This window comes from Falco biarmicus, chromosome 6 (genome assembly GCF_023638135.1).
Source record: "Falco biarmicus isolate bFalBia1 chromosome 6, bFalBia1.pri, whole genome shotgun sequence".
NCBI lineage: Eukaryota > Metazoa > Chordata > Aves > Falconiformes > Falconidae > Falco > Falco biarmicus.
In genome coordinates this window covers 52577786-52605534 of record NC_079293.1, presented here as the reverse complement: position 1 = coordinate 52605534, position 27749 = coordinate 52577786, and the positions used below count along the sequence as shown (strand labels likewise).

General features: G+C 40.2%; 1 protein-coding gene across 3 annotated transcripts in view; it reads left to right on the top strand.

Moving 5' to 3' along the window:
• The window catches only part of PEX7 (peroxisomal biogenesis factor 7), a 50443-nt gene extending 27322 nt beyond the window's left edge, over positions 1-23121 (top strand). The window contains exons 9-10 of one of the 3 annotated variants that reach the window (XM_056343628.1): positions 7922-8021; positions 20492-23121. In XM_056343628.1, the coding sequence (XP_056199603.1) occupies positions 7922-8021; positions 20492-20560 (169 nt within the window). In that variant the 3' untranslated portion in view covers positions 20561-23121. The other 2 variants (XM_056343627.1, XM_056343626.1) reach the window with 2 other exon arrangements.
• Positions 23122-27749: the final 4628 nt, after the last annotated feature.

Here is a 27749-nt window from a genome sequence, read left to right as displayed (position 1 = left end):
ACTAGGTCCTCTTTTAAGCGATTGGGTACTGCAAGGCAGGCATAAGGTCCATCTGACAAAGTAGGGCAAGAGCATCTTTGCCAATGGGCTTGCCAACCCAGTGAGGAGTGTTTTAAACGACAGATGTCAGGGCAGAATGACCACAACCTGAAGAAAAGTGAAAGCATGGGGATCAGAGAAGGGTGTGGGGTACAGCATAATGCCAGAGGCATTTGCACTTTCCCTGTGAAATCAGCCTGACACCTGTGTACAGCAGAGGAGACAGATGTGGAATTAGAAGTCCATGTGCATTGGCAGAGCTGTGGCTTCTCCTGTTGGGGATTATAGGGAGACGGTGGAACTGCTCACCAGACTGGAGAGCTGCAGTAGATAAAGGCTCCTCAGGAAAGAAAGTCTAGGAAGATGAGGTGGTGAAATGACTTGATTGTGTTGTCATCTCTTCCCATTTTTGACACTAACTATATGTCCTTCAGGTTTGGCACTAATGCACTTCATGCAGGACTGAAATCTAATGCAATTTCAGCTCTGACATTTTCATATGTGGAAACTGTCAGTAAAGATGAGCACTAGCTCATATATCAGGGTGTATGTAAAGGCAGAGCTTGGGGACCTTTGCACAAAATGCCACTCTAGGCATTTATTTATTTTTCTGTGACTAGGGACAGAGGGCAGGTTTGAAGAGATGAAATACAGATTTTTAGCAGTTTTCTAAAACTACTAGTTGCTGCATTTGGTATGAGTGAACAAACAACAAAGAAGGCCAGGTGAAAGAATTTGAAAAAAGGTGGCACAAGCAGAATATTCTGTATAATGGAGGAAACTTGTTACCACAACAGTTTGGGAACATCTCTTTTAAAGACTGTAATATAGTAACTATGTTGTACCTCTGCCATGTACCCTGTACTGTCATTTACATGGAAGGAACGTAGCTCACAGTAAGAAGTAAAGTTCACTTAGAAATGTTTAGAGATTGACTGGATGCACAATACACTCCGCATGCACATATGTGCACACATGCTGTCATGTATGTACATGCGTATACACACCATGTGGACAGGTGAACATGACTATATACACATACATTTCAACTTAAGAACAAAAATACTTGATACATATATAAAAGGTGGAAGTAGGGAATCCAGCACATGATACTCATTTTGGATCTTGTTAAATCTTCTCAAGGCCAGTAACTTGTTAGCCACGTTTGATAATAATTCATAGAACAGTATGGTATGGCAGTCCTTTAAAAACAGATTAATTGATACAAGCAGTGTTGTTTTAATAGCAGTTTAGTTATGATATTGTTCTTTTTTTCTTTAACATTTCTGTTTCAAGCTCTGAATTGTCTGTAAGCATTAACATAGAGTAGATAACTAGGTACGGCATAGCTCTGTAATCTTAAATGTTACTGAAGATTTATAGTTTAACCAAACAAATGCAAACTTTAGATAAGACTACCAAACTCCTATGGAAGAGGCAGGGTTTTTGTTTGTTTCGGGTAGAACAGCTAGCTTGGCACATAATTTTAACTGGGTATCTAAACCCAAAAAATAGTAGGTTGAAAGCAAAGTTAATGCTTAGCTTCATCCTTTGCAAACAGTATGATTGCATGTGTGCACTATAGCCAAGCTACTGAAAACTAGTTTAAATGCCAAGTTCATAGTGGGGGCTAATAAAAAGAGAGTGTAGATTTGAACTCAAGTTTTTACATAATTGAGTATAGTGATTTGGATTTAACCCCTGTCTAGTAAATGCATCATTGAGAATTTTTTTTTCTATACCATTTCCTTACTCTTTGAGAGAGTTCAGGAAAAATGTAGGTTAATTAAAGAGCAGTTTTAACACAAATTAATTGTTAAAATGCCAGGAAATGCACAAAGTACTGTAACATTTCCAGGACTTATTTAGGTCTGTGTGCATGTTCTTAAATGTTATCTCCATCAAAATTCAGTTTGAAAGAACATCAGTGTCATCTCTTACTGGAATCACTATTTTATATTTTTAGACTCTCTTCAGTATAAAAAAAAAATCTTGGTGCATTAGGCACAGACAGGGCTCACCAACGTCTAAACAGAAGATCTGATAAATTATAGAACTTCATTAAGCTGGTATCAGGCCAGATCTTGAAATGTATTCACAGAAGCTTGCCTCTGAGGCCAAAAGGGGATTTTTGTTGAAAGTTGTACTATACTGGACATCATGTCTGCAAGATTCTTTAAGGTAATCCACTATCTCTAGCTCTCCATCACTATGTACAGTTCAGTAGCCTGGATCACAAAGAAATCTTGAGAACTACTGCAATAATGCTGCTCATAAAAGAAACTATTCTTCACTTCAATTAATGATCATTGTCTTTTTTCTTTTTTCTTAAAGGTGAAAAGATGAGTAGTGTTTTCTCATTTGCTCTCTTTTTTCTTTTTTTTTCTTTTCTTTCCACATGGAAAATGTTTTCCCGCTGAACGAAATGCTTGTCACAGGTGGTTTCCAGTGTGAAACTGAAAACTCTGCAGTAGAAGAATCTATTAATTTGAAGTCTCAGCTGATAATAGTTCCTGCATCATTATAAAAAGCCTTCTTGGTAGCAGAGTTGCTAGTAATAGTCAAAGCTTTGGGCGTTACATCTGATGAAACTAACAAAATTCAAAACTGATTGTATTTTTTAATTATGATTTAACTGGTTTTTGCAATTATAGAGCTAGTCAAAGACACTCACAGACCAGCATAAAGCATTTCTGTTCTCTTGCATATTTTCTTTTTGGATTAAAAAAAGAATAACAATTTAATGGTAAATATTTTGACATATAAACAAATGTCCAAGTTATTGTATTTTTTGAATTCACTGGCATTTTCCTGCCTGTACATACTAGTTTTCTGTGAAATAAGTATTATGAGATGGAATTTCTCTTAAAGTGAGGAAGGTGTTGGCTGCAGGAGCTACTCATCAAATGATACAACCTCATAAATAGATTAATACCTTTTATCTATGAAAACAAATTTTCTGGTGCTATGAATAATGCTATAATGTTGTTGAAGAATACAGCAAAGGGATATTTGTATTTTTTCATTTATCTTAATAAACAGGTCTATATAAATGTTAAATATTTGTAACTAAAACCTTCAAGTATTTATACTTGAATATTTAACTGTGGCAGCATCTGAATATTTATTCTTATGCAAAGTGCATATTTTTTCTTCTGAGTAACCCTTTTTACTTTTTGATTGTGAAGTTATCTATTAATTCTTTTTGGCATACAAATACCTTTAAATCTTTCTCTACAAAAGGTATCCTGTCTGTCTGGAAGGCAAAGTTAGGTTTCTTTGTGGACAGATGAGGAAACAAGTATTGAGAAGACTACACATACCTACAGTATTATCTGTATGTTAGTGGCAACCACTTCTGTATTTCTCAGGCATCTGATTTACCCATTTTTAGCCAACTGACCTTTCTCAATCTTAATGAAGAGTGGGACATGTCAAAGTGAACTGAAGCTTCAGCCTAGAATTATGATCCTAAAGGATGGGGAATATTTAGAAGCTCTGATGAGACCATATGTGTTTCTAAGTTAGGGATTTGTGTCCCCTTCTAGTTAATTCATGTTTTGGAGAGAAATCAGGGAACAAAGAGTAAGCTGGATAACTTCACTTTCATAACTACACTTAAATTGCTGTGTATCAGCAGCAGTGAAGTTGTTACTATTGTATACCAACCAGCCCATTGGTAAGCTCATGTCTTTATCTTTCCAGGTTAGAGTAGCACATGATGCTGTATCTTGGGCTGCACCTTGATTTGATTTAAGCTAAAAGTACTAGAGAAGGCAAGTACCTTCCTAAGTTGAGTTTCTCATTTGCATTTCTTAAATCAGATTGAACTTTTTAGTGACAAGAAATACCTTCATTTTGTGAGCATGCTCCATTTTTCAGGGCACTCTGTTTCTGGTTTAGGATTTTTGATTGATGCCTGAACAGGGTAATGATAGAAATACATTCTTGGGTTGGATATGGGCACATGATGATGACGATGAGGGTTGTTCTTAAATCATTGTTTTGAGGGAAGGGTTAAAGTTACTGGTAAGTTTTGTAAATTTTTAGATCTTCAGAAGCAGAAAGGATATGATAAAAGCTAGTAACTTGTTCATAAAAGAAGAATTGAAACAAACATAACTTGCAATCTGCCATTTTACCTTATAGAAGAATGTTTGTATGGGATTTCATTGTCAGGACATCAGCTTATGTGCAATAAGAAAAAACAGTGGTGCCTATGCAGTTCTATTAGAGTAGGGTCTTAAGTGTGTAAGTGGTGTGCTTTGTTTTCCCATACAGTACATAGGAAGTAAACTAAGAAGTTAGCATTTCAGCAAGAATTGCTTCAAAATTAATCATATAAGTTCAGTCCTTAGGGAAGAATTATGCTACTGGAACAAACTCAAAAGTAAAACCTATTTCAGAATTACTTTTCTGGATCCTCTTCCATTTGATTTGGCTTTCAAGCAGTTCTTCCTCTTTTCTTTGATGCTTATGAAAGATAGTACTTTGAATAAAGGCTTTCATCTATACCTGAGCTGCTTCATAATGTTGATAGTTTACTGGAACTGTAATGTCTTAAGGATATTGTTGTGGAAATAGTTAGATGTCCTCAGTTAATGCCTGAAGTAACAACATTGCCCTGATTGGCCTGTATCCAAGGGTAGCTCAACACTAAGTTCTGCTCAGGCATAAATTTTTCTGGTTTGCAGGAAGAATGTTTACAGGTAGCTATCTTTGCACAGGGATTAGAGAATGGAAGCAGGAGAATGAATGGTGCGATACACATGTAGTAGACTGAGTTCTGTGGCGTTCTTGAAAACTTCTTGGTTATATACATCCATATGCTACTGTGACTTCTGCCTGATGCAGTTGCATGTACATGGTAGCATTGAGTGGGCTTTTATGCAAATCAGCCTCTAAACAGTTGATTCACACCCACCTAAATATATAACATATGGAGACATCTTCTATTTGAAACCTAAGAGCAGTAGTAAAGCTTTCATACGTAATTTGTTGTTGTTGTTGTTACTCAGAAGGAAATGGACTTGAGGAGTTGTGGTGCTTGTGCTTCCATCAGTGCGTTTTCCCTGAATCATTTCCTGAAGTAACTTTTGAACCTGTTGAAAACTTAATTAGATTTGACAGGAAAGTTGTAGTCTAAATTTACTAAGCTTGTACCAACTTAATGGAAACTCATGAGCGTACAAGAGAGGGAAATCCAAACTATTGCCTTAAGGAAGGCAAAAGACATAGCATGAGTTCACCACCTGCCTAATCTGCTTGCTGATCTGCTGGCTCCTCAGCATGCAGCAACAGGCTGCCACAACGCATGGATTGTCCTACCTTGTACAGACACTGGAACCTGAAATGGTACTTGCTGCCTCGTTTTCCCAGCCAGTGGTAGAGGCACAAGGGCAAGAGGCAGGGGTAGAGTGGGGAGGAGGACATGGTGGGAGAAACTATTTTGAGGGCTGGTAAAAGTGTTTTGGTAGTAGAGCACAGAAGATGTATGTAGCAAGACAGACCTCCATGGTATTGCTATGGGTGGTACAAAGTACAAAATCCACAGGATGGCAGACTTTCTTTTCACGTAATGGCTTGTTTAGAATAAGCAGTCCATTTGTGATATATGTGCAGCTTATGAATTGCCTGTGAAGTATGTGTAAAACAAACAAGAAACTATCAAGAAATCAGGGAAAAAATACACTTTTAACAGTTCCAGTGAGAAAAAGTTTAAGAAAATGCACTTGTTAGGTTACAGGGTGTATACAGTCAGTGCACGTGTGACTGCCACTGTGAGCTCTAGTTTTAATGTACATAATATAGGTAAAAATGGCAGTTCCGTCTAAGTGGCACACCTGTGATTATACAGGCTGTACAAACCCTGTAATAGACCCTAAAAGCATATGCAGTTGTCTGGCCCACTGCTGAAGTTCATGCTCCCAACCAATTCAAATAATGCAAGCACAACTGTTTGCTGTGAATGCATCTTCATTTTTCTGTACAGCTATCGTGATGGGGTAAACACCGTCTTAGAAAACCTGCATTGCACTTTCAGTCTTCAGAATGTGATGGAAGTTCACTCTGAGGAAAATATTGTTGTCACCATGCTAGTTTTGGAAGCTGGGCTGTAGATAGTGTTTTTCACTTTGGACTGCGAATTTGTTACGGGAGCCATCATTGATTTGTCATCAGTGGTTGTCAGTCCTGAAACTGTACTTTTTTTTTTTGACTTTCAGTAGTAGTTTTTATGTCAAAAACCCACAAGTCCCAGACAGCCTGTGGAACTTAAACTAAGTTGGAGTACTCAAACTATACTCCTTCTGACTTTTTGCAAGCATGACTCCATACAACAAACACCAAATTGGCCTTCTATTTTTAAAATTTATCAGAATTTTTTTTCTAAGTTTTTGTAGATCTGAACTTGTTTCCTTTAATCTTAGTTTTCAGTTATGAGCATCTGTCTTTCAAGAGTTAGTAGACAACTAACGTGGTAAGGAAGGCTACCACTATTACTTAGAAACAACAAAGATTTGTTTCCTTATCTTCTTATGAACAAATGTGAGAGGATGAAAATGCTGAAATGGTCTTTTGCTCTTCTCTCCTGCAAACTAGGCTGTTTATCTTAGATCTCAGCTACTAGGAAAAAGTTAAGAGGGTTGTTGCTATAGCGTAGCCATTGTGCTGATACCACTCTGCTCCTTTATGAAGGAAATAACATCTACATGTTAAACAAACTGACCCTGCTGGCTCCAATGTTTGCTATTTTACCTGAATTGGTTTGAGCACACAGTGCTTTCAGTTTAGTTGGTCTGATAATGAAGTGTTCTTATTAGGTATTGTCACTTTCCCCAATAGGAGCAAGGCAGAGACACCTCTGTGGTTGTTACAAAAGTAAAGCATATGATTGAGCGCTATGGAGAAGTCTGAGCTGTAGAAAATTCGATTACAGCTGCCAGCCCATAAAATGTGCTGTGCTTTGCAGCCTGTGGACTTTTCTAAGCAGTACATACAATGCAAAAAAGAAAACCAAATCTTTCTTTTGTGCCATCGTGTGGTGTCTTGTCAGTGTGTTACTATTTGAAAGTTCTATTCCTGAACTCTTTTTTCAGGACTGAGATTTCTTGTACCTGTACTTTCATCCCATCTTCCCTTATACTTCTCTTATCCTTGCTGTTAACAGCATTGATGGACATTGCATCTAATGGTGCAGCAGCTGAGAGAAGTAGAGCACTTCAGAAGTCTATTTTCTAAGCATTTATATCAACAAGGCTCAAAAAAATAATTGCTTTTTGAAATATAAGTTAGTGGAATTAACCATGTAATGCAACTGATCTTTTTAGTACAAATTTATTATTAAATTGTAATATTAAATTCTATTCTACAGGAACACAATCTCAAATTTGAGACTGGGAATGACCAGTATCTCTAAATGGATGTGTAATTTGCAGTAGATAAAGACCTTGTGGTGAACAATACCAAAACCAGAGAAAAATATAAATTTTGCTAAAGTTTTTCAGGCATAAAATTCCTCAGCCATCAAGAAATATAACAAGAGTATTCTAGCCTACATTTTGTTCTGTTTTAATAATGTCCCAATGGCAGCTCTTTGGTGCCAACTTTGATCTCAGTTTCTGCAACAGGAGACAAAGATCATTTTGCCCAGTGGGGTTTAATTTATGCAAATCAGCAGATGGCTTTGCAGGAATATGATTTGTTATGTTTCCTAAGTGGATGAGTTTGCTTTTTTAAATACCCTGGCAGCAACAGATTTGTCAATATCTTGCATTATATTTTTGAAATGGCCTTTCAATTACTTTAATTGTGGTTTGTTTGATTCCCCACCCCCCCATCCCCTTCTCTCTCTCCCTCCCTCCCTCCTTCCTTCTCTCTATAGATTCTGGGATTTTTCCAAGCCTAACCCTTTGCTGGAAACAGTCGAGCATCATACTGAATTTACATGTGGACTGGATTTAAGTCTTCACAACCGTGGTCAGGTAAGGGCTGGGGTGAATTTACTTTTCACTTGCCTATTTATAGCCATTGGGGTCATGGCTGGACTGCAGGACTCAGATCCTGAATAAGAGTCACCAGATTGCAGAAAGCTTCTGGAAGTGAGTCTGGATGAATGCTTATTAAATAAACCTCGCTTCATGTCCATTTTTATTTATAAATCAGTTACTTGCATTGGGTGGGAGAGGAGGGCAGGACAGACAGAATTGCAAAATCAGATAGCTGGAAGCCACAGTGAGCTCAGGGAAAATGAGGTAGTTTTGTTTCAGAAGGAAGAGTTAATAGAGAAGGGCCTAGAATGATCTGAGATACAGAGCTTTCTATATCCAAGTTAAACATTGGTAGTGTCACACATGATACCTAGACCTGGTTTGTTATAATATTTGGAGTACTAGAAGAGGCTTAATATGTAGTTAGAATTCTAAACCCCTCAGCTGTTGACAGGAATGAATGGAACCTGTTTTATCACGGACACTTACTTATGTTCTGGTGGTTCTAGGATTCTCCTCTGCTTCTGTTGCTACAATCATTTCTGGTTTGTAAACAGAGGATTGTTGTTTGTAGTATGAAGTGTTTTTTCAGGCAAGAAAGGCAGAAAAACTGAAGTAATTATTTGCTTTAAAACAAGAAAGCCTGTGGTTTTCACACAGAAATTACTGTCACCAAGTTAACTATAACTAGTGCACTACTGAAAGTGCCACAGATATCATTTGCATCTAGATTCCTTTCTAATTCACAGTGAAATAATCTTTTTACCCCAAATTAAAATGACTTGTAACATCTGCATTGGAATTCTGATTGGACAAAGCAAATAAGACCATCATAATTTCTGCTACTCATAAAAGACACAGGAGAAAGGTGTACATTTGGCAAAATACTTAGCTTAATGCATATGAAACCATTCTAGCCAAATGCTAACTTGAAGAGTTTTCTGCCTGGTTGCTTGTTCCTTTCATTCTGTTGCCTCAGAGGTGCTGCGGTAATTGTTCACGAGGCCATGCTGTGAACCACATAGGGAAATTTGTAAGGCTGTAAAAAAAATTCTTAAGGTTCAGGTTATTTTTCATCAAGGCAGGGCAAGAACAGCTTAAAGGCCAGTTGCTGGGAACTAAAACTTTGTCCCAGGTGAGTGCATAGCTACAATTCTGGCTGAATTAGGTCCAGAGGAAGCAGCAAGCATAGTGTAGTACATTGGGGCCTTACTGTGCTATATCACTGCAGACTCTGAGCCCAGTTCAGCTTTCCATGAAGCTGGTGTGGGTTTTGCCATGGATCTGAATGAGGCAGTAAGATTTGTCTTCCTTTTGTACTGAGGATGTGATCACATCTTGATCATAAATCCGTTGCGAAGCATCCTGTGTGTTACAGAATGGGGCTCAGTGGATGGTGTTTCTGACTGACTGGCTAGATATGACTTTTTTTTTTTTTTTTGGTATGATTTACCTGTCAAACTTGGGAGTTGCTGCTATGTGGATATTCTTTTGTAGCTGCAATGTATGGAGTACCCTTCTTGGAACAAGTAACTGCTCATTGATGATAGATAATGAAAGGAAAGCGAACAGCTGCACATACACTTGTATGTTGGAAAAAGTAAAATAATGGTGTACATACCCATCTACATTAGGGCATTCATGAATCCAAGTATTTTTTTCCACACAGAAATTCTACAAGTCCAATGTTGGACTTAATGCACAAAATCTGTAAATCTGGGGTGCATATCCATACACGCTGCATGCCAATGTGCTTTCCAGACAGAAGCTTGGCATCTGCAACAGATATAATATTCCTCTGTTTTTTTCTACTGAGTTGATTTAATGTATTGTGAAAGTTGGATATCACAGCAATGCAAACTGTAAACATTCTGATTTTTAAAATAAATTGAAAAACTTCTGATAGAATTAAACTGTAACTACAGAACACAGGGAAAATGTAACCTCTGTTTTTAAAAACGGAAAGAAGGAGGACCTGGGGAACTACAGGCAAGTCAACCTTACCTCTGTGCCCAGCAAGATCATGAAGTAGATCCTCCTGGAAACTATAATAAGACACATCAAAAATAGGGAAGTGACTTGTGACAACCAGCATGGCTTCACTAAGGGCAAATCGGTCCTGACAAATTTGGTGGCCTTCTACGACGGGGTTACAGTGTATGTTGGTGGATAAGGGAAGAGCAGCTGATACCATCTATCTGGACCTGTGCAATATATCTGACGCTGTCCTGCACAACATCCTTGTCTTTAAACTGGAAAGACATGGATGTGATGGATGGACCACTTGGTGGATAAGGAATTCTCTGGATGGTCGCATCAAAGAGTTGCAGTCAACGGCTTGATGTCCAAGTGGAGATGAGTGTCAAGTGGCATTCCTCGGGGGTTATTATTGAGACCAGCGCTGTTTAATGTCTTTGTTGATGACATGAGTAGTGGGTCAGGGCAATCCGAAGCACAATTACAGACTGGGTGGAAAACGGATTGAGAGCAGCCCTGAGGAGAAGGACTTGGTGGTGTTGGTTGGTGAGAAGCTCAGCATGACCTGGCAACGTGCGCTTGCAGCCCAGGAAGCCAAACATATGCTGGGCTGCATCAACAGGAGTGTGGCCAGCAGACCAAGGGAGGCGATTCTCCCCCTCTAGTCCACTCTTCTGAGACCCCACCTGGAGTGCTGCGTCCAGCTCTGGGGACCCCAGTGTAAGGAGGACATGGACCTGCTGGAGCCAGTCCAGAGGAAGGCTGCAAAGATGATCAGAGGGCTGTAGCCCCTCTCCTATGAAGACAGGCTGAGAGAGTTGGGGTTGTTCAGCCTGGAGAAGAGAAGGCTCTGGGGGGACCTTATAGCAGCCTGCCAGTGCCTAAAGGGGGGCTACAGGAAAGCTGGGGAGGGACCTTTCACAAGGGCATGTATGTAGGGATAGGACAAGGGGGAATGGCTTTAAGCTGAAAGAGGGTAGGTTTAAATTAGCTATAAGGAGGAAATTCACTGTGAGGGTGGTGAGGCACTGGAAGGGGTTGCGCAGAGAAGTTGTGGATGCCCCATCCCTGGAAGTGTTCAAGGTCAGGCTGAACGGGGCTTTGAGCGACCTGGTCTAGTGGAAGGTGTCCCTGCCTATGGTGGGGGGTTGGAACTAGATGATCTTTAAGGTCCCTTCCAACCCAAACCGTTCCGTGATTCTATGAACACTTACTGAATGGTTGCTTCCGGTATGAGCACTTGCAACCTTTCCCTAGCTTCTAGATCAATTCAACACAGACTATTTGCTTGAATTTTCTGTTGCTTATCCCAGTGTGTAGCTTCCTTCATGTCTTCTCTCTATCGAGACCTGATAGTGATCCCCATTCATTGTTGTTCTACGTGCATTTGTATGATTTGTGATTTTCATTGTGTGCTTTATAAGGAGTTATGACTCGAGATTTGAACTGCTTCTCCTCCTCCATGCATGCACTGTATTTTATTCATAATGGACAAGCTATTCATTTATAGTCAAATTAAGTACCATTCTGGTCATTAACCTTTGCTTACATTCTTAATGATATATTTGTTGTCTAGCCAGACGATACTTTCTTTGGCTTTGTCCAATGAACTTAAGCATTTTTAAAGTAGCTTTTACATGTCAAGGAAAAAAGCCATCTACTTTCCAAAAGTGTTTGAAATAGTTGCTGTGGTCTGATCTAGGAATTGCAAGACATTCCTGTGGAACTGTTCAAGCTTTGAACAGAATCCATAGACAGAGAGTAGGTACATGCAGGCAAGCTGCTGCTTGTACAGTATCCTGGTAAGGGGAGGCAGCATGTGGGAGAGGGATGTGGCCATAAGGATTGGGTCCCAGGTCGTGACGGTAAGTAGTATTTAGATAAAACAGAAAACTCCTTTGTGCTTAAGTAAGATTCTGATATTGATTCTGGAGTATCTGCCTCTACATAAAGTGAGTGTTTGTTGAAAGCTTTGCATTTTAATAAAATCAACTGTTGCTCGGTTTGGAGTTTTTTTCCCACCATAATGTTGGGTCAGGTTCACAGCCATTTCAGACAGCTAACAAACAAACATTCAGGTGCATAGAAAAAAATGTGTCTTTTACAATGCAAAGCGTTAACAGAAATGGCCCTCATGATACTCGGGGCATTTCTCTGTTAAATTGGCAAGTGCTGATGTGAGAGCTTGCAAGGCAGGTTGCCTAGGAGAAAATACTCCCAACTCCAGCTTTCAGCCAAAGTATCTTTGATACACACAAGAACAGTGACAAGACCCTAAGCACCAAATATCTTTTGAATTTGTAATGGTGTACAGTATTCAGAACTGAACAAATCCATTTACCCTGTCAGCAGTATGAAGAGTATGCAATTTTTTAGACCAGACATGCTAGTTCTTTCCAAAATTTTGGGATAAGAAAAACAATTAAAGTTTGCTCCTTTCCATATACACTAGATAGTTATGTAGAGAATATGAAAATGGTAATCAGATATATGGCATTCCTCGCTAGGGGCTGATAATGCTAGACCATATACTGGAATTATACTCTGTAGCTCATTGGGTTTCTTATTTTTCTTCTGATACTTACTTTCCCTGTATGTGATCTGTGAATGTTCTGATGAATTAAAAGTATAATACTCCTTTAAGCCTAGCTTTTAGTGGGGTTTTGCTGTGCTTACCTATAACATCTAAGCATGAATGTAACTTATTTTGGTATTATTTGTGCAGCTTTATTTAAAAGCAGCCTTTTTCTTCTGTTGTGGGTCGAATGTTATATGGCAGTCATGAACTAATTTTAAATGTCTTTTAGGCAATCCGTCAATGACATGGATGAAAAATACAGATAACTGTGAACATTCACCACTTCTTGTCTTGATTCTGAAATTATTTTAATAAGTATATAGAGAATAGAAAATACAAACGTACCATGAATTTCTTTTAAGTGATGGACAAAAAATACCAAACCCTTTCTGTTGTAGTTCTAAAGCTGTATTTTGCTCAACACAAATGTAAGAAAAAACGAAGGTCTGAATTTTATTTGATGACCTTTTTCAGCCTACACCTCACGTCTGTTCTGATCTCTGTAAAGCAGCCAATGGAAAGTATAAAATAATGTTTTTCACTGAGCCACGCTTTCTATCTTATTGCTAGGACCGTGATGAAGTATCTAATGGAAACAGAAGAGGAATCTTTCCATTTCTCTATACTTTTATGTTACAAACAATGCTGTTATTCCTAAATTGCAAGGATATGTGATTGTCAATGGAAGTGATGGCAAGTAGTGTAGTGGCTTAGAACACTTGACACATGAAGAGCAGATTAGACATCTATGACGTGCCAAGTTAGAACAGGACTTCAACAATACTGAGGAAACTTTGGAAACTGTTCTGTACCAAATAAGGATAAACCAAATGTCAGTTCTCTAGTCCAAAATTGTCTGTTATCTGAATGCATGTTAAAGTCTAGGTTTTAGAATAACTAACATGAATATTGATCATTTACGATTCTCTTTTACTGTGGTTTTGTGTGTTTGGATAGTAATTATACTACAAATGGGTAGCTAGCTGTCTAAATAGCTGTTTGTGTCAACATAGTCTGGGAGACAAACTTGTTTTCTTGAGCCCTCCATGTGCCTGCACCTCCTTGTGTAAGTAGATTAGTTCACATAAAACAGGTTTCTCTTATTTCTTCAAAGCACCTGGAGCTCTGGGATGTATCCAGTGCAAGAAAGGGCCTGGCCTCTGTTATTCTGTATTGCATTTGGAGATGGTGAGGGGCAATACAGCAATACACACACACAATACCAGATAATATAGAGACAGTGGTAATACCAGTGCAAGTACCCATGAAACCAGTCTTATGCTCTGTGTTACACTGTCTTTGTGATCCAGCTTCCCTGAACCTCTACCACCTTCTTCCTAAAGCTGTGGGGTATCACCAGCATGTTGTGCCATGCCAGAGGCAGATAGAACTGAGCAGAGGTGCCTGCCTTGTAGCATCAGTCTGTTGATCCCATGAAATGCTGCTGTACTGACGGTATCATGAGTTTTCTTAAGGCATCAGTATCACTAACATTAACATTTTAAGAAAGCTGTAATTTCTTACTAGTTGGAGGGAGGTCATAGCCAAACTGTATACACTTAGCTGCATCCCCTGAAAACAACTGAAATCTAGTTCTAAATTCTTCCATCTTTATGGAAAAAATTTTGATCATCTGTCAAATTTCAATTTACAGGTTTATTCTGCTTTTACAGTTTACAGATATGCTCAGCTTGTGCAGTATACTGCATTAGCTATGCCAACACAGCAAGCAGGGGAGTGGACAGGAGAGGGGCTGCTGAGGATGGCTTAACCAGTAGAGCCAAATATAAATGCAGATGTCTTTAGTGATGCTGTTTTGCTATGTATTTTGCTGTTAATTTAAATTAATTGTACACCCTCAACAGGCCCAGAAATGTTGACTTTCACATAAAAGTGGTCACATCTTGCGGAAGTGTACAGAAAAACAGAGACTTCCTTTGCTTCTTTTCTTTTGATCACTTGCTGTTATCTTTTACACCTAATTGCCAAGGAACTGATAGGTTCCACCCAGCTGTTGTGGCTATCACACTGCTGTAATTATATCTCTCTCTGTACTTCATTTTATGGTACTTCTCCAGGATGCTACTAAAGTTACACAGTTAGTGATCCTTTGAGATCCTACTTACTTAATTTCAGAGTGGATTATTGCATGGAAAGATCAAAGTTAACCAGCTGCAAATGTTAAACCAATTTGAACTCCTTTGCAGAATTGGAGGAGGGAAGGAGGTGACATTTCTTCCTGGTGCTTATTGTATCTTTCCCAAACTGTTAAAATTAAACTTTCATTGTGTAAGTCAAAACTAATTCATGACTAATGGTCACTTTCTGCCAATATCAGAGGAAGTCTCATACTAAGCTGTTTGGGAAGGTTGCTGTCAGGCATCACAATTCTGTAAAAGCTGCAAGTGTACAGAATGGAAAATGCACTTCAATTTTGATTCTGAAGTACTGGGAAGAGGTGGGAGGCAGCAGTTTCTTACTCAAGAAATGCATTGCTTGTGCTTTGTATTTGATTGTGGCCTACAAAATACTTCCTACTTTAGTGAGCCTCATCTTTTAGTCAATGTAGTGAATTTTATTTTCTGCACAATCAATAAATCTGAGAATTCCCAGTGAATTGCACTAGTAAAACTCAATGGAAGACAACAGGATTTTGCAGCTGTTACTGAAAACATTATTTGGTTTATGATTATCTGTGATTAAATCCCAAAAGGAAATAACTTAGCCTAACTCTGAGTTAAGGATGAATTTGACAATTGAATAGGGTCATTAGAAAACAGTTTCACTGCATGTACGTTGCCTGCATTTGGGGTCACCAAGGTCAGTATCAGCACAGAAAGGCATTTTGCAGTTCCAATGTATCTTCTACAGAGCTTATGATTTACTTTACTGATTAAAAACAGTTCTTGAAAGGCTGGGGAGATGTCTTTCCCCTTTTTATAAAGTAGGAATTGCTATAATTTTTTTTAATTATTTAATTAATTTAATTAATTGCTATAAATTTTGTGGAGATCCCAAGGATTTCTCTCTAACCTGCAACTTGTATCTCAATTTCCTTTGCATCTTACTGATGAAATCCATACTCATAGAAATACGTAGCATGACTACCAAGTTGTCTTCCTGTTGCTCATGTCAGAGCAACAAAATAAATTCTGGGACAGCTCCATGTTCTTTAGATCAGTTCTTTGTGAGATATCTTTGCAATCTGAAGAATAATGCCCCTTGAGTCTTTTATCTTTTCTCTCCTTAAGAAACACATTTTTTAAGCAGTATTTGGAACATCTGTTTCTGATAACTGTAGTTTGAACCTAGATCTTAGTAAGAACTTCTGGTCCAGGGTTTGTTTTTACTGGAAATAATAAAACCAATGTGTGTTTTTTCAAAAGTAAATTTAAAAATGGTGTTATCGCACATTGAAAATAAAAAAGTGTTTATTTACAAACTGTCATCACTTTCACTCTCTTGTAAAGGTAGTCATTGTGTGCAGTTCAGCCCCACAACTGTTGACCAAACAAAAGGCCATACAAGTGGTTTGGATAGGTATTCAATGCGTTTAAAACTCGTATGTGATCCATTATGCGCTTAACTAATCAGTTTTAATGATCACCTGTGAAAGTAATTTGATGAGTAGCAAACCTAATAGCTTGCTTTATCTCCACTTAATCTCCAGCCCACACACAAAGAATGCTCGGGACCCCTCAAAAATACCTAAGAATGATATAGATATACCATTAAATTCTGTATGAAATGACACAGAAGATAAGAAACTACAAGAGGAAGGGAAACACCAACATTAATGGGGGAGAAGAACTGAATACTTTTCCTGTTGTCTCTTCTACAGAAAAAAATACAGGTCTTAATTAGTTTTATTTGAAAGTGGGATGGGGTGGAGGAGAGTAGGTCTCTCTCAGACACATTTTGCGTATTATCCAGTGATTTATTATGAGCACTCTGGAAGGTGAATGGCACCAAGATACTTCTGGAACTACTAATCTAGAGAGGGCTGTATTTTCTGATTAATCCCCTTCATAAAGGAACTACTGAACTCAAAGTTTTTAGTTATTCTTTTGAATGTGTTTAATCTTGGTTAGGGCTTGGGGGGTTATTACACCTTCAAATATTGAAAAAAAAAAGTTAGCTGTTGACTTGGGAGCTTTCTCTTGCTTCCTTCTGAACAGTAAAGAGGCAGAATGTCATGCAGGTAATTGTACTAGACCGAACAGATTGCCCTTGGGTGCTGGCAAAGTCTCAGTCTATAGCAAAGCAAGATGATTGTGATGAATAAGAAACAGAGGGCCTGTCAGAGGAGTAAATCAGTTAGTGAGTCAATGGAAATGGCTTTGATAAATGGATGGATATCAATATTAAATCAATTGGTGGGAAACATTGTTATACTCTGAGACAAGGATAAACACTTCAATAAAATACAGGATAGCTGTTTCATTTGAGTTAAAATAGGAATTTCTAGTCAAGCAATCGGCTTTCTGTGATGACTGCATTTTTTTGTTTGCTTGCTCTTTGGCTTTACTTGAAAGGAAATACAGTAATCTCCATTTTATGTGCTTCAAATAGACTTGCTTAAATCTCTACCGGCAGATAACTTGGCATGATAATTATTCTGCAGTGATAACAGTACAGTACCCTTAGCATATATACTAGTACTGTAACTTTGCTACTACAATAAAAGCATTAGAGACAAGTAGTAAATATAATTTTGTTAGACTGCCTCTGTCCCATGTAGCTTTAGGCATACTTAAAATCACCAGGTTTAGTATGCTTTTCATATTTACATTATTTCTTGATGTGATTTACCAGTCAGCGTGAGGTAGAATTTTCCTGTTTTACAGTTAAGTTCTAGTTATTCTCCTTTTCCCTGCAATTTCTGATACTTGAAAGTTGTTATAGTAGAATTTTATTCTATAGTTAGAAGAACAATTTAGTATTCATAAATGATAATGGAAATTGCATGGCATATGGGTGTCCAAAATATTCATTAGTATAAAGATATTATAATTTATATAGTTCTTTGCAGCTGAAATAAACTGTCTTCTACTCTTGTTTGCAGTCAGCTTAAAAAAAAGAAAAAAGGTTTAAATCATGTACGCTCTTAATACTGAAACCAGTGAGATTTGTTTCAATCTGAGAGTAAAAATTGGCCCCAAGACAGTGAACATTTTCATAGAAAGACAAAGCTCCATGCCTTCATGTTCCTAATGGCGAGGACTCTTACCAAGTATGCAAGTAATATGCGAGTCTGTTTTGACTTTTCCCTTGTCCTTCATCCTTCCACAGGATTGTCTTTGCCTGTTAGTAATGTCATTTTATTAATCAAAACAAAAACTTTAGGAACTTGTGGCTTTTTTTATGCCGTATTTATTTATTGTGGTGTGCTGGATCAGCCCTCATCCCAGTGGAATTCCTGCTGCTATTTTAATATTTAAATTAAGTAGCATTCTGTTTCTTAAAAAAATACATGGCTAAAGTGCTTTAAAGTGGATATTTAAAATGGTCATATGTCACATGAGAACTGATATTTCTAGATGCTTTTAAAACGCTTATTTTCAATATCCTATGTTCCCCTTTTATGGGGAAAGGCATACAATGGTCTTAAGACCATTGTATAGGACAGGTCGTAACAAAAAAGGCAAAATGAAAGGAGAAGACATTTTGCAAACTGATGCAGTAGCTGCATGAACAGGCACTTCTCTTTCTGCCGGAGTTCATTTTAGTCATTTGTATCTGGGGCAGTGATAATCTATGAGATACTGCAAAGGGGCAGGTAGCAGCTGTCCATCAGCTAATGCCAGCTGCTGTGCTGTTCACTTACAGTCGTCCCCTTTCTCTTACAGTCTTGGCTGTATTTTGGAGAAAGTACTACAGAGAAATGGAAATGTTACTGCATTTTGTAATGCTGTTCTGTGCTGTGGTGTCCCAGTTTCCCATACATATCTGTTTGCGGTTCTCTGCGTGTGTGTCCTCATCAAGGTTTCTGGTATCAGTGTTCCATTATAGACTTCCTGCCGCACAGGAGAACTTGATAAACTGTTATTTGCTGTAGCTTTTAGTTTCCTTTTGTTTGCTGGTTATGTTGTCATTTTCATGTACCATCATTAAGTCAATGAGTTGGGCAAATTACTGCAAGTGATCCTTTTCAAACTCCCTTTTAATATCCCGTTTATTTTTAGTGTTGCTAGATTAAACAGTTCTGTAACTATATTTGTTCAGAGGCTACTTCAAGGATGCTAATTACATTGATAACAGGTGGGAATTCCCATGGGATTTTTTTCTGAATGTTATCTCTGTTTCTTGGGGTTTTATGAAAGTGGAAAGTGTTGCCTGTAGAAATACAAATACTGATCCAGAGCTGTAGAGAGTATTAAAAAAACCTGTGCTTTTATGTGATTGCCAGTTTCTACACAGTGTTTAGTGGAGAACTCAGATTTTCTTTTTGGTATGATTTGGGGAACTGCAATGCAGCAGAACATTATATTACACAAAGCTCTATTATGTTGTATGAATAGGCAGACACATTGTCAAGAGATTTTTTGATCCATTTAGATGTATATGGAAAGCACTTCAAATAACTAAGTAGAAGCAGCTAAGGAAGCAGTAAAAATGAATAATAGCGCAGTATAGTAAACACAAAATGGGCTAATTATAGCCTGAAATCAAATATTGAAGTTGGATTTCCAAATTTTTAGTGTGCAGCTGTTCGTTCTGGCTCTAGAAGAGAACAGGAATTGCAGTCTGCAGCAGAAGGAAGCTTGTTGTGCAGAGGATCCAATACTGTATCCTTTGTGATCCCAACTGGAAAGGACATAAAGATAATGCAAGATGGATTCAGCCAGATTTACTGGCATATGTTTGTGGGGCTCATCAGCTTTTTCTCTTTAGCTCTCCTCTTTCTTCTTCCCTTTGCCTTAGTTCTTGTCTCCCACAATATTTTGTGAATGTATATTACAGGTCATCTACTTGAGTAATTGTCAGTGTGGTTAACCCTTTCACTGTGTTACAGACTCTAAAGTGCATTATCAGATGCTTTTCAAACCTAAAGCTTTCTGTAGCTGCCTTCTGTGAAATCTTATTTGTGAAAATCTTTTAATACTGTAGAATTAGGTTAACCTTCTGGTTTTGTGATTTTTAGGTTCAAGCCTGCATTTAGAATAGAACTTGGGACTTGCAATTCAAATAAGTTTCAGTTATATTGGAATCAGCTGCTGGGTTTATAAGGTGCCACTGACAGAAGTGGCATCACTTCTTACCAGACTGTTGGGGTCTAGGGACTGCTTGAAGCAATACCACTACCCCCGATTCTCAACGCTCAGCAAATAGACAGTCTCTCTTCTCAACAAAAGACAATACAGTCATCTCACAGCTTATCTGTGTGAAACTGAAGTTCTGGCTTAATTCTTCAAGAAACTTCTCCATCATTTTGGTCAATTTCTTTTTCCATTCCTCAGCTCTCCATTAGGAAAAGGTGTATAAGAATTTCCCATACCTGGAAATATAAGAAAGTCGTTCAGATTTGGTCATTAAGTGTTTAACTATCGTCATAAAGGGTCCTGAGACCCTGCAAAGAGAAGAAACACCACAAGGTCTGGACTTTTGTGTGTCCTTCATTTCATTCTCAGTTATATTCTTGAGACTATTTGGACCAATCACTTGAGGCCCAAAGGTTCCCCGCTTTCCTCATGGAGAGTATGAAAAATAGGAGATTCTTAATTTTTATGCATCTCAGTAAAGTTAAGACAAAGCTTTAAAAACCAAACCCAATTGCATTATTATATAATTTTGAAGAATTGTAAATCAGCATTAACTCCACAATATGCATTAATTTCTTGTAAGTTCCTTCTGGTTTTGTGGAGATGACACATATAAAGGATCTAAATAGATTTTGTTTGCTTTGTAGGTGGTGGACTGTGCTTGGGATGAACTAGTCAAGATCTATACTCCATCGTGTCTGGCAGTTCCTGTCTAGAGAAAAAGTGGATTGGACCCACCAGGAACCTTTCTCTCTTCCCCCATGACCAGACTTGTGCTGAATTGTCAACTGTGTCACTAATCTTAGTGTCTCTGTTTAGGTAAAACTCTGTCTGAACAGAATGTTATGCACTTAAGCACGTGGAGATTTTAGGGCTTGGTTTACTGTACCAGTAAAACGTTCAACAGCTACTGAATGGCTGAAGAGTTACCATAGCAGATACGAGCTGGTGTCTGTAGAGCAGGATCACCAACACAGTTTTGTGATCTGTCTGGCTAATGAGAGCAGAAGCCTGAATCCTCTTGATCCTTACAAAGAGTAAAAGTAACTGGCAGTGTATTTTGAGATAATGTCGCTGTAGAAAAGAAGAGGAAAAAAGCATCTTTTCACTGTAAAGTACTGTAAAGTCAACTGAGGTTTGTACCACTTGGATGCATTTATATGTATATGTTTTGCTGTGACTCACTTTGCATTATGTTCTTGTGCAATATGACGAATACTCTTGATAGACAGTAAATGTCATACTTTATAGCCAGCTGATTCATTTGACCATTTTGATTGCCACTTCACAAAGATAATAAAGATTAGTTTAATATGTTTTTTCAGTTAGATGTCCTTGAGTAAAACAGTTGATGAAGTCATGTAGAAAGATAGTCTGATATTAGAGAAAACACTTAGGAAAAAATGAAATACAGACAACACCAATTGCATCACAATCCTCAGGATTTAGAGATCAGGCAACCAGCTCTCCTATTGGACTTGTCTTCTGTTTTCACTTAGAAAGTTTTTCCAAGAGGTAGAAGAGGAATGTGGCCATATATTCAGTGTTTCTGGAGCTCTGACAGCCTGGCCAAAGTGAAAGCTGATGTCCAGACCAGTTGAACCTACATACGTGCAGTGTAACTGCATGGTATAAGCATAGCAAGCAGATCCAGCGTGGGCAAGCTATTGCACTTAGAAGAATAAGCCAAACATGTTATGGGTATGTTGAGTACTTTGACTCCTCAGCCCACATGCTGGTATTTTTATCTGAGTTTTTCTGGGGCAAGTAGAGATGTTCAGGTTTTATGCCTCTCCAGTCTCCTTTGAATACTCTTTCGGGATCCAGCTGCGTGAGGCTTCTCTCTTGGTTTCCTGCTAGCTTTTGGGGTTTGGGGTTGGGGTTTTTGATTTGGGTGTTTTGTTTTCTTTTTTTTATTTTACCTTAAAGCTGTCTCCCTTCTGCTGTTACTCCATATCAACAAGCTTTACCATCAAAAGACTGCAGATCAGGTCTTTGCAGATCTCTGGTCAGGCTTTCATAGTCTTCTGTTAATGAATTGCTGTGCATTTCTGGGCTGTACCACTCGTATATCAAGCAACAGCAGACACTGCCAGATCTACTGGATGCTTTGAAGAAGTGAAAGAATTCAGAAGAGCTAAGACCTGCAAGTTGCAAGGAAAGACTGATTGTGCTGTTTTGGAGCATGTAGCCACAGGGAGATGAGCTTGTATTGATTTGGTGTTAGGGCAAGACTAAGAAACCCTCTTCTGCAACATGAGAATCTGGAACCTGGTAGGATCTAAGATTTTTCTGGGCCACTGCAAACTGACTCCAGAATGCCATCTTCTCAAGCTGAATGAAGAAGTAGGTTTTTTGGGTTTTTTTGATTTTTGTTTTTTTTGTGACAGTGTGCTGCACCAAATTCCATATATTTACTGTGCTTTAATTATGTGTGCTGAGGAATGATGCAACGATAAAGCTGTGCTGCATACAGCTTTCAGCAATATCGTGGACCATAAAATCTAATTTTAGGCATTAAAATTGATTATTTCAACTTTAATAGTTACTCCACCCTTCTGCTTTATCTCTTTTTTTCTGCTTAGATTGCCACTTACTTGTCTGAGTGAGTGGAACATTTTGGTGGGAGTATGTATTTTATATGCATGTTTCTGGGGAGAAGGATTGAGGGAGAGGGACATTCTAAATGCTGCCATAGCCTATCAATGGAAGGTCAAATGGAGAAAACCTAGCACAGCAGGGGCAGGAATTCTGACCACACACACTCAACATGTGGATTAAACCTTTTCTAAACTACCTTCTCTCCCCTCATATCCTGATTAGTGTCAGTGCTGAGGGTTGCTGTGTCTGGATTTAATTCTCTTGAAAAACGAGTGGATCCAGAAGATGCACAGAGTAAATAAAAATTGTGGCCTTTAATCTTCCTGCTTGATCTTTGAATGGAGGGAACGTGCTGTAACATTTCTGCATTGTAACAGAAAAAGTTGTTGCTGATTCTTAATTCTCAGGGAATGGTTGCTATAGTTGTTGTAAAGAAATACTTTTTATTTTATGACCATAATACTAGCTTCTCTTTTTTTTCCATTTACTGAAACAGATCTTTAACAACAACAGTCTTAAATATGTAAAGTGTTCTCCTTTTAAACTTGCTTCTGTGGAAGATTTTGTTTTACGGGAGCTCATAGATTTCTCCTTGGTTCAGGAAATATATTGATTACTCATGTTCTGAAGGAGTGGATTTGCAATTCTACAGTGCTATTAAATTAATTGCACACAATATCTTTGGCTACACTCTTTTGTTCACTTCCCAAATTAAGAAACATTGGTCAAAAAGTAAATGCAGTGAAAGATACTGAGAGTATCTTTTAAGAAAAGAGTATCATTATCATCATCATGGTTTATGTCTTGTATGAATACTGGGAAACAGTCACATTTTTCCTTTGTACTTTTAGAGACTATATGCAACTTTTCCTAGCTGTATGTCAGCATTTTGATAAAGGAAAGCTATTTTAAATAGTTGTGTCTGCTTGTGCAGACTACGTGTCAGTGATGAACTGCCAAGTGCAGTGCTGGCCTCAGATTTTGCTGCATAGGCGTGGGTGTACTAAGCCTTTCAGTAGTACTGCTCAGTTTTGAATGTGCTCAAGGTCATGTGATGGGGAATGGATGTAACTGCACAATGCTTCCCCTATATACTTCATAGTTGCATTAGGCCCTGATTAAAGCAAACTGTCCATTAAACATTTTATATAGATCTTTACCATTTTCATCCAAGAAACCATTTAAAAAAATGATGTGCTTAGGAATTTGACATCAGTTTGCTCCACACACTGGTTTGTTTTGGTTTTTTTCTCATACCCATGTTATTATTCGTAGGTGAAATGCAGAACTGAGTGTAATTTGTATCGGAGGATTAAAGTTAAAGCATCATAATCATCTCATTACTGTAAGGAACCACAGAGCTATCCATTACTACGATCTATGCCCCACTGCTAGGTCAAAATTTTTTAACAATCAACTTATGAACTGAGCACTGTCTCTGGGCAAAAGAACAGCAGGTGTGAGGGAAGCTCCTTCACTGCAGTGTTAGCTCAAATGGTGTCTCTCTGTTGCTTTTTCCAACTCCTTCCCGGTGAAGTGCAGGAGAACTCTTCTGAGTGTGGAATGGTGGAGAAGCAGTGGGAGACTAGTACTGGGCCTGGCCTGAATCAATGTTGAGAAGGGGGTGGTTTGGCAAGGGGCAGCACCTTCCCCTCCTCCTCCCCTTGCTTTGTATGGGCAAAATTAGGAGTACCATGAGAAATGTTGCAAGAGAAGCTGGCCTTGCAACGCAGGTGAGTTCCAAGAGATAGGATATGGCACCTGGGACACACGCTCAAGTTCCCGAATTCAGTGTTAGTGCAGCCTCACGTTGTGAGTGCTGCGTGCAGTTCTGGGCCCCACAATTTAAGAAGGATGTGAAGGTCCTTGAATGCGTCCAGAAGAGGACAACAAAGCTGGTGAAGGGGCTGCAAGGAATGCCCTGCGAGGAGCGGCTAAGGAGTTGGGGCTTGTCTATTTTGGAGAAAAGGAGGCTGAGGGGCGACCTTATTGCTCTCTACAGCTTCCTGAGGAGGGGACATGGAGAAGGAGGTCCTGAGCTCTTCTACCTGGGATCTGGTGCTAGGACATGTGGGAATGGTTCAAAGCTGCACCAGGGGAGGTTTAGACTGAACACTAGGAAGTATTTCTTTACCAAGAGGATGGTCAGACACTGGAACAGCCTTCCTAGAGAGGTGGTCGATGCCCCAGGCCTGTCAGCATTTAAGAGGCATTTGGACAATGGCCTTAATAACATGCTTCAACTTGTTGTCAGGCAGTTGGACTAGATGATCATTGGAGGTCCTTTCCAACTGAACTGTTCTACTTTATTCGATTTTTTTATCCTTCTGATACACTTATTTTTCTGTTTCAATCAGGGAACTACTTAGCCCCCAAAGCAGGCTTGCAGCCTGATCCTCTGCAGTGTTAGAGACTCGCTTCTCTAGTGATAATTTCACTGGTGAGGGGGCAAGACTGTTTCTTCCGGAGGTTATGCTTAGGTGGAGTCCCAATTACTGCAGTATTTCCAGAAAGCATGATTAGATTTTTTTCATATCTGCACTTGTCAGAAGAACCTTTTCTTTCTCCCATGTGCAAATACTGTCACAGTGATCCGCCCATTCCTTTAAATTGTGCTGTGTGTGGGCTTGGGATGAGTCCAGCTGGAGGCTGGTGTAGATGCATTGGCACAGTTCTTCGGTGCATTTTGAAGCCAGACTTGATCTCCAGTAAGTTTGAATGAGTGTATCAACCTTTGTATGCCTTAATATTTCAAGCCACTTAACTGTGAGTTTACATTTTATGCTGCAGTGCAGCTGCTGAAGTGGGTGAAGGCCCCTGAGGGGGAGTGCCCCATGACACCAGGGAGGTGGCCACAGGTGGCATCTCATTTTGCCTAAAAACTTCTGGGTTTCAGTGCATGCTTTCTTCCCACCCTGAGTTAGCAAAGATTAAACTTCAAAGTAGCCTGATTGCATCTGTGGCTTTTGTGACTGAGGTAACCTGAGAAATTCAGATAGGTGTTACTCTCACCTTTTAAAAGGAGGCATACTCACACAGTCCTGGGTTTTTTTGTTTTCCAGTGGTTTAATGGTAATCAGTGGAGTTTTTATTCAATAAAAATGTAAGTACTTGAATATTATTAAAACTAAAGATTTGCATGTAAAAAGATGAAAATACAACTGCCTTGGTAAGAACCAGAAAGAGAACAAAATGGAAAATCAACTGTCGTGGAAAATAACTAAGTTAACACTTAAAAGGGAAAAAGGCAGTTTAAAATGGTAAGTATAAGGAGAATCTTCCCATAGATTCTGTAAAGATGAAAAAGAGGTGAAGGAGGAAAAGAGAGGCTGCAGTTTTGAGTCAGGTGAGGAGAACCCTCCCGTAGATTCTGTAAAGATGAGAAAGAGATGAAGGAGGAAAAGAGCAGCTGCAGTTTTGAGTCAGGTGAGTATTACTGTGGTCCTTATGAAGTCAGTCTTGTTCCTCCATTAATGTCAGGGTCCGTAATGGGAATGGGGAAAGGAAGGAAGGTGAGAAAATACCAGGCAAGTGAGAACAGTAGCTTTACAAAAAAATGAATAAATTGAAGATGGAAAAATAAAAGGCAGACAAGCTGGAGACAGCCCCTGGTGGGAAAGAATATTTATCAAGGAACACAATGTCAAAAAGTAGAAGGGAGGACTACTGTGTCTGCACCGGTGACAGGCAGAGCCTGTGGGTTTGCTGCCACTCCTCCATATTAGCGTGGTCATTCCGTGCACACTTGCTTGCCTGGCAGTCCTAACACCTGCACTGCTCTGGCTGAGAGCTGTGGGTGTGAGCACCTTCCTGCAAGTGCTGCAGGTCTCACCCAAACACTGAGCTGTACCAGAGTTTCCAGGGTAGTGACTGGGGAGAAGTATAGCTGGCTTTGGAAGCTGGATGTGTCTATGACATCTATGAACTGAACTAAGAGCGAGATGTAATATTTTTCTGCACAAATCGCACAGAAAATGCTTGTGCCTTTTTGATACTGCTGACACGCATGCTGTGCTTGTGCTGAATTCCGTATAAGCCCACCAGAACTGGCAATCCTTGTCAGGATCTGGTCCACTCTTTTTATGGTAAGTCTTCCAAAAACAAGCTCTGGGTGCCGAGCATGCCATTTTCCCCCAAGCTGGTTCTTTCTAACGCTGTTACTGTGGAGCAGGAGGAGGCTCGTTTTGTTTAAAATAATGATTTCGCCAATCTCCTATTGATGGTGGAAGGTAGTCTTACTGAGAGTGACCTGACGTGTATGATGTTAGGAGAAGGCTCAAGATTATAAGGCAGCTCTGAATAAAAGCGTAGTTTTTCATTCCCTGATGTTGTCTGGCACTGCGGGAGGCTGGCAGAGGGCTGGTTGTCCAAGAGAGTGGCTTTGGCTTTTCCTCGGAGTGGAGGTGGTCCACCCCGGTCTCCTGTCGAAACCTACACCCGGCAAGTGGAGGGAAGGGATGAGCTTATTTAAACTTCACCAGGCTTTAAAACGTCACTTTCGAAGGCGCTGGGTGATTACCAGTTTTCAGGGACTTTTCAAGGAGAGTCCCCCTGCTAGAAACAGGCTCTCCCCGCTTTCTGAGCGGTGGTTCCCGTCTCCCCGCCGTTCCCCGCACAGAAGGGGCTCCCCTAGGCGAGCGGGCGGGCGAGCCGGGGGCGGCGGGGGGACCCGGCACCCCAGCGCGGCGAGGCCGGGGGGCGGCAGGAGGCGTGCCGCCGGGGGGCTCGGCGGGTGCTTTCCCCTGGGAGGCCGTGCGCTTCTGGGGAGGGAAAAGCGGCCTGCCTGCTTGTGCAGGCGTGGGGGGGTCGCAGTGACCGCCGCTCCGGGAGACGCGGGGGCTCCTGCCGGTCTCCCACGTGATTTCGGGCCGGCCGCGCTCCGGTGCTGCGGGGCGCCGCGCTTGTCCGTCCCTCGGGCTGGAAGTGCCGCCGCCCGCCCCGCCTGCGCCCGGTCGTGCTTGCGAGGGCTTGGGGGCGGCGAGGGGACCTTCCCAGCTCCGCCGAGCCGGGACGCGCGCCGGGGGACACCGCGGGGGCAAGGGGGGTGACACCGGGGGCGAGGGCGGCGGGATGAGGGGGGACACCCATAGCGGCGGCGGAGATGCACCGGGGATAGTGGGGGGACACGCCGGGGGCGGCGGCGGGGAGGGGACAGGAGGGGCGGGGAGGAGGGGGGACTCGTCGGGGGCGGCGGCCGCCCTGCCGGGAGCGCGTCCTGCCTCCGCCCGCCCCCTGCCTCCGCCCGTCCCCGTCCCCCCCCGCCGCCGCCGCCGCCGCCGCGGCGGGTGGCCGGGCGGGCGGCAG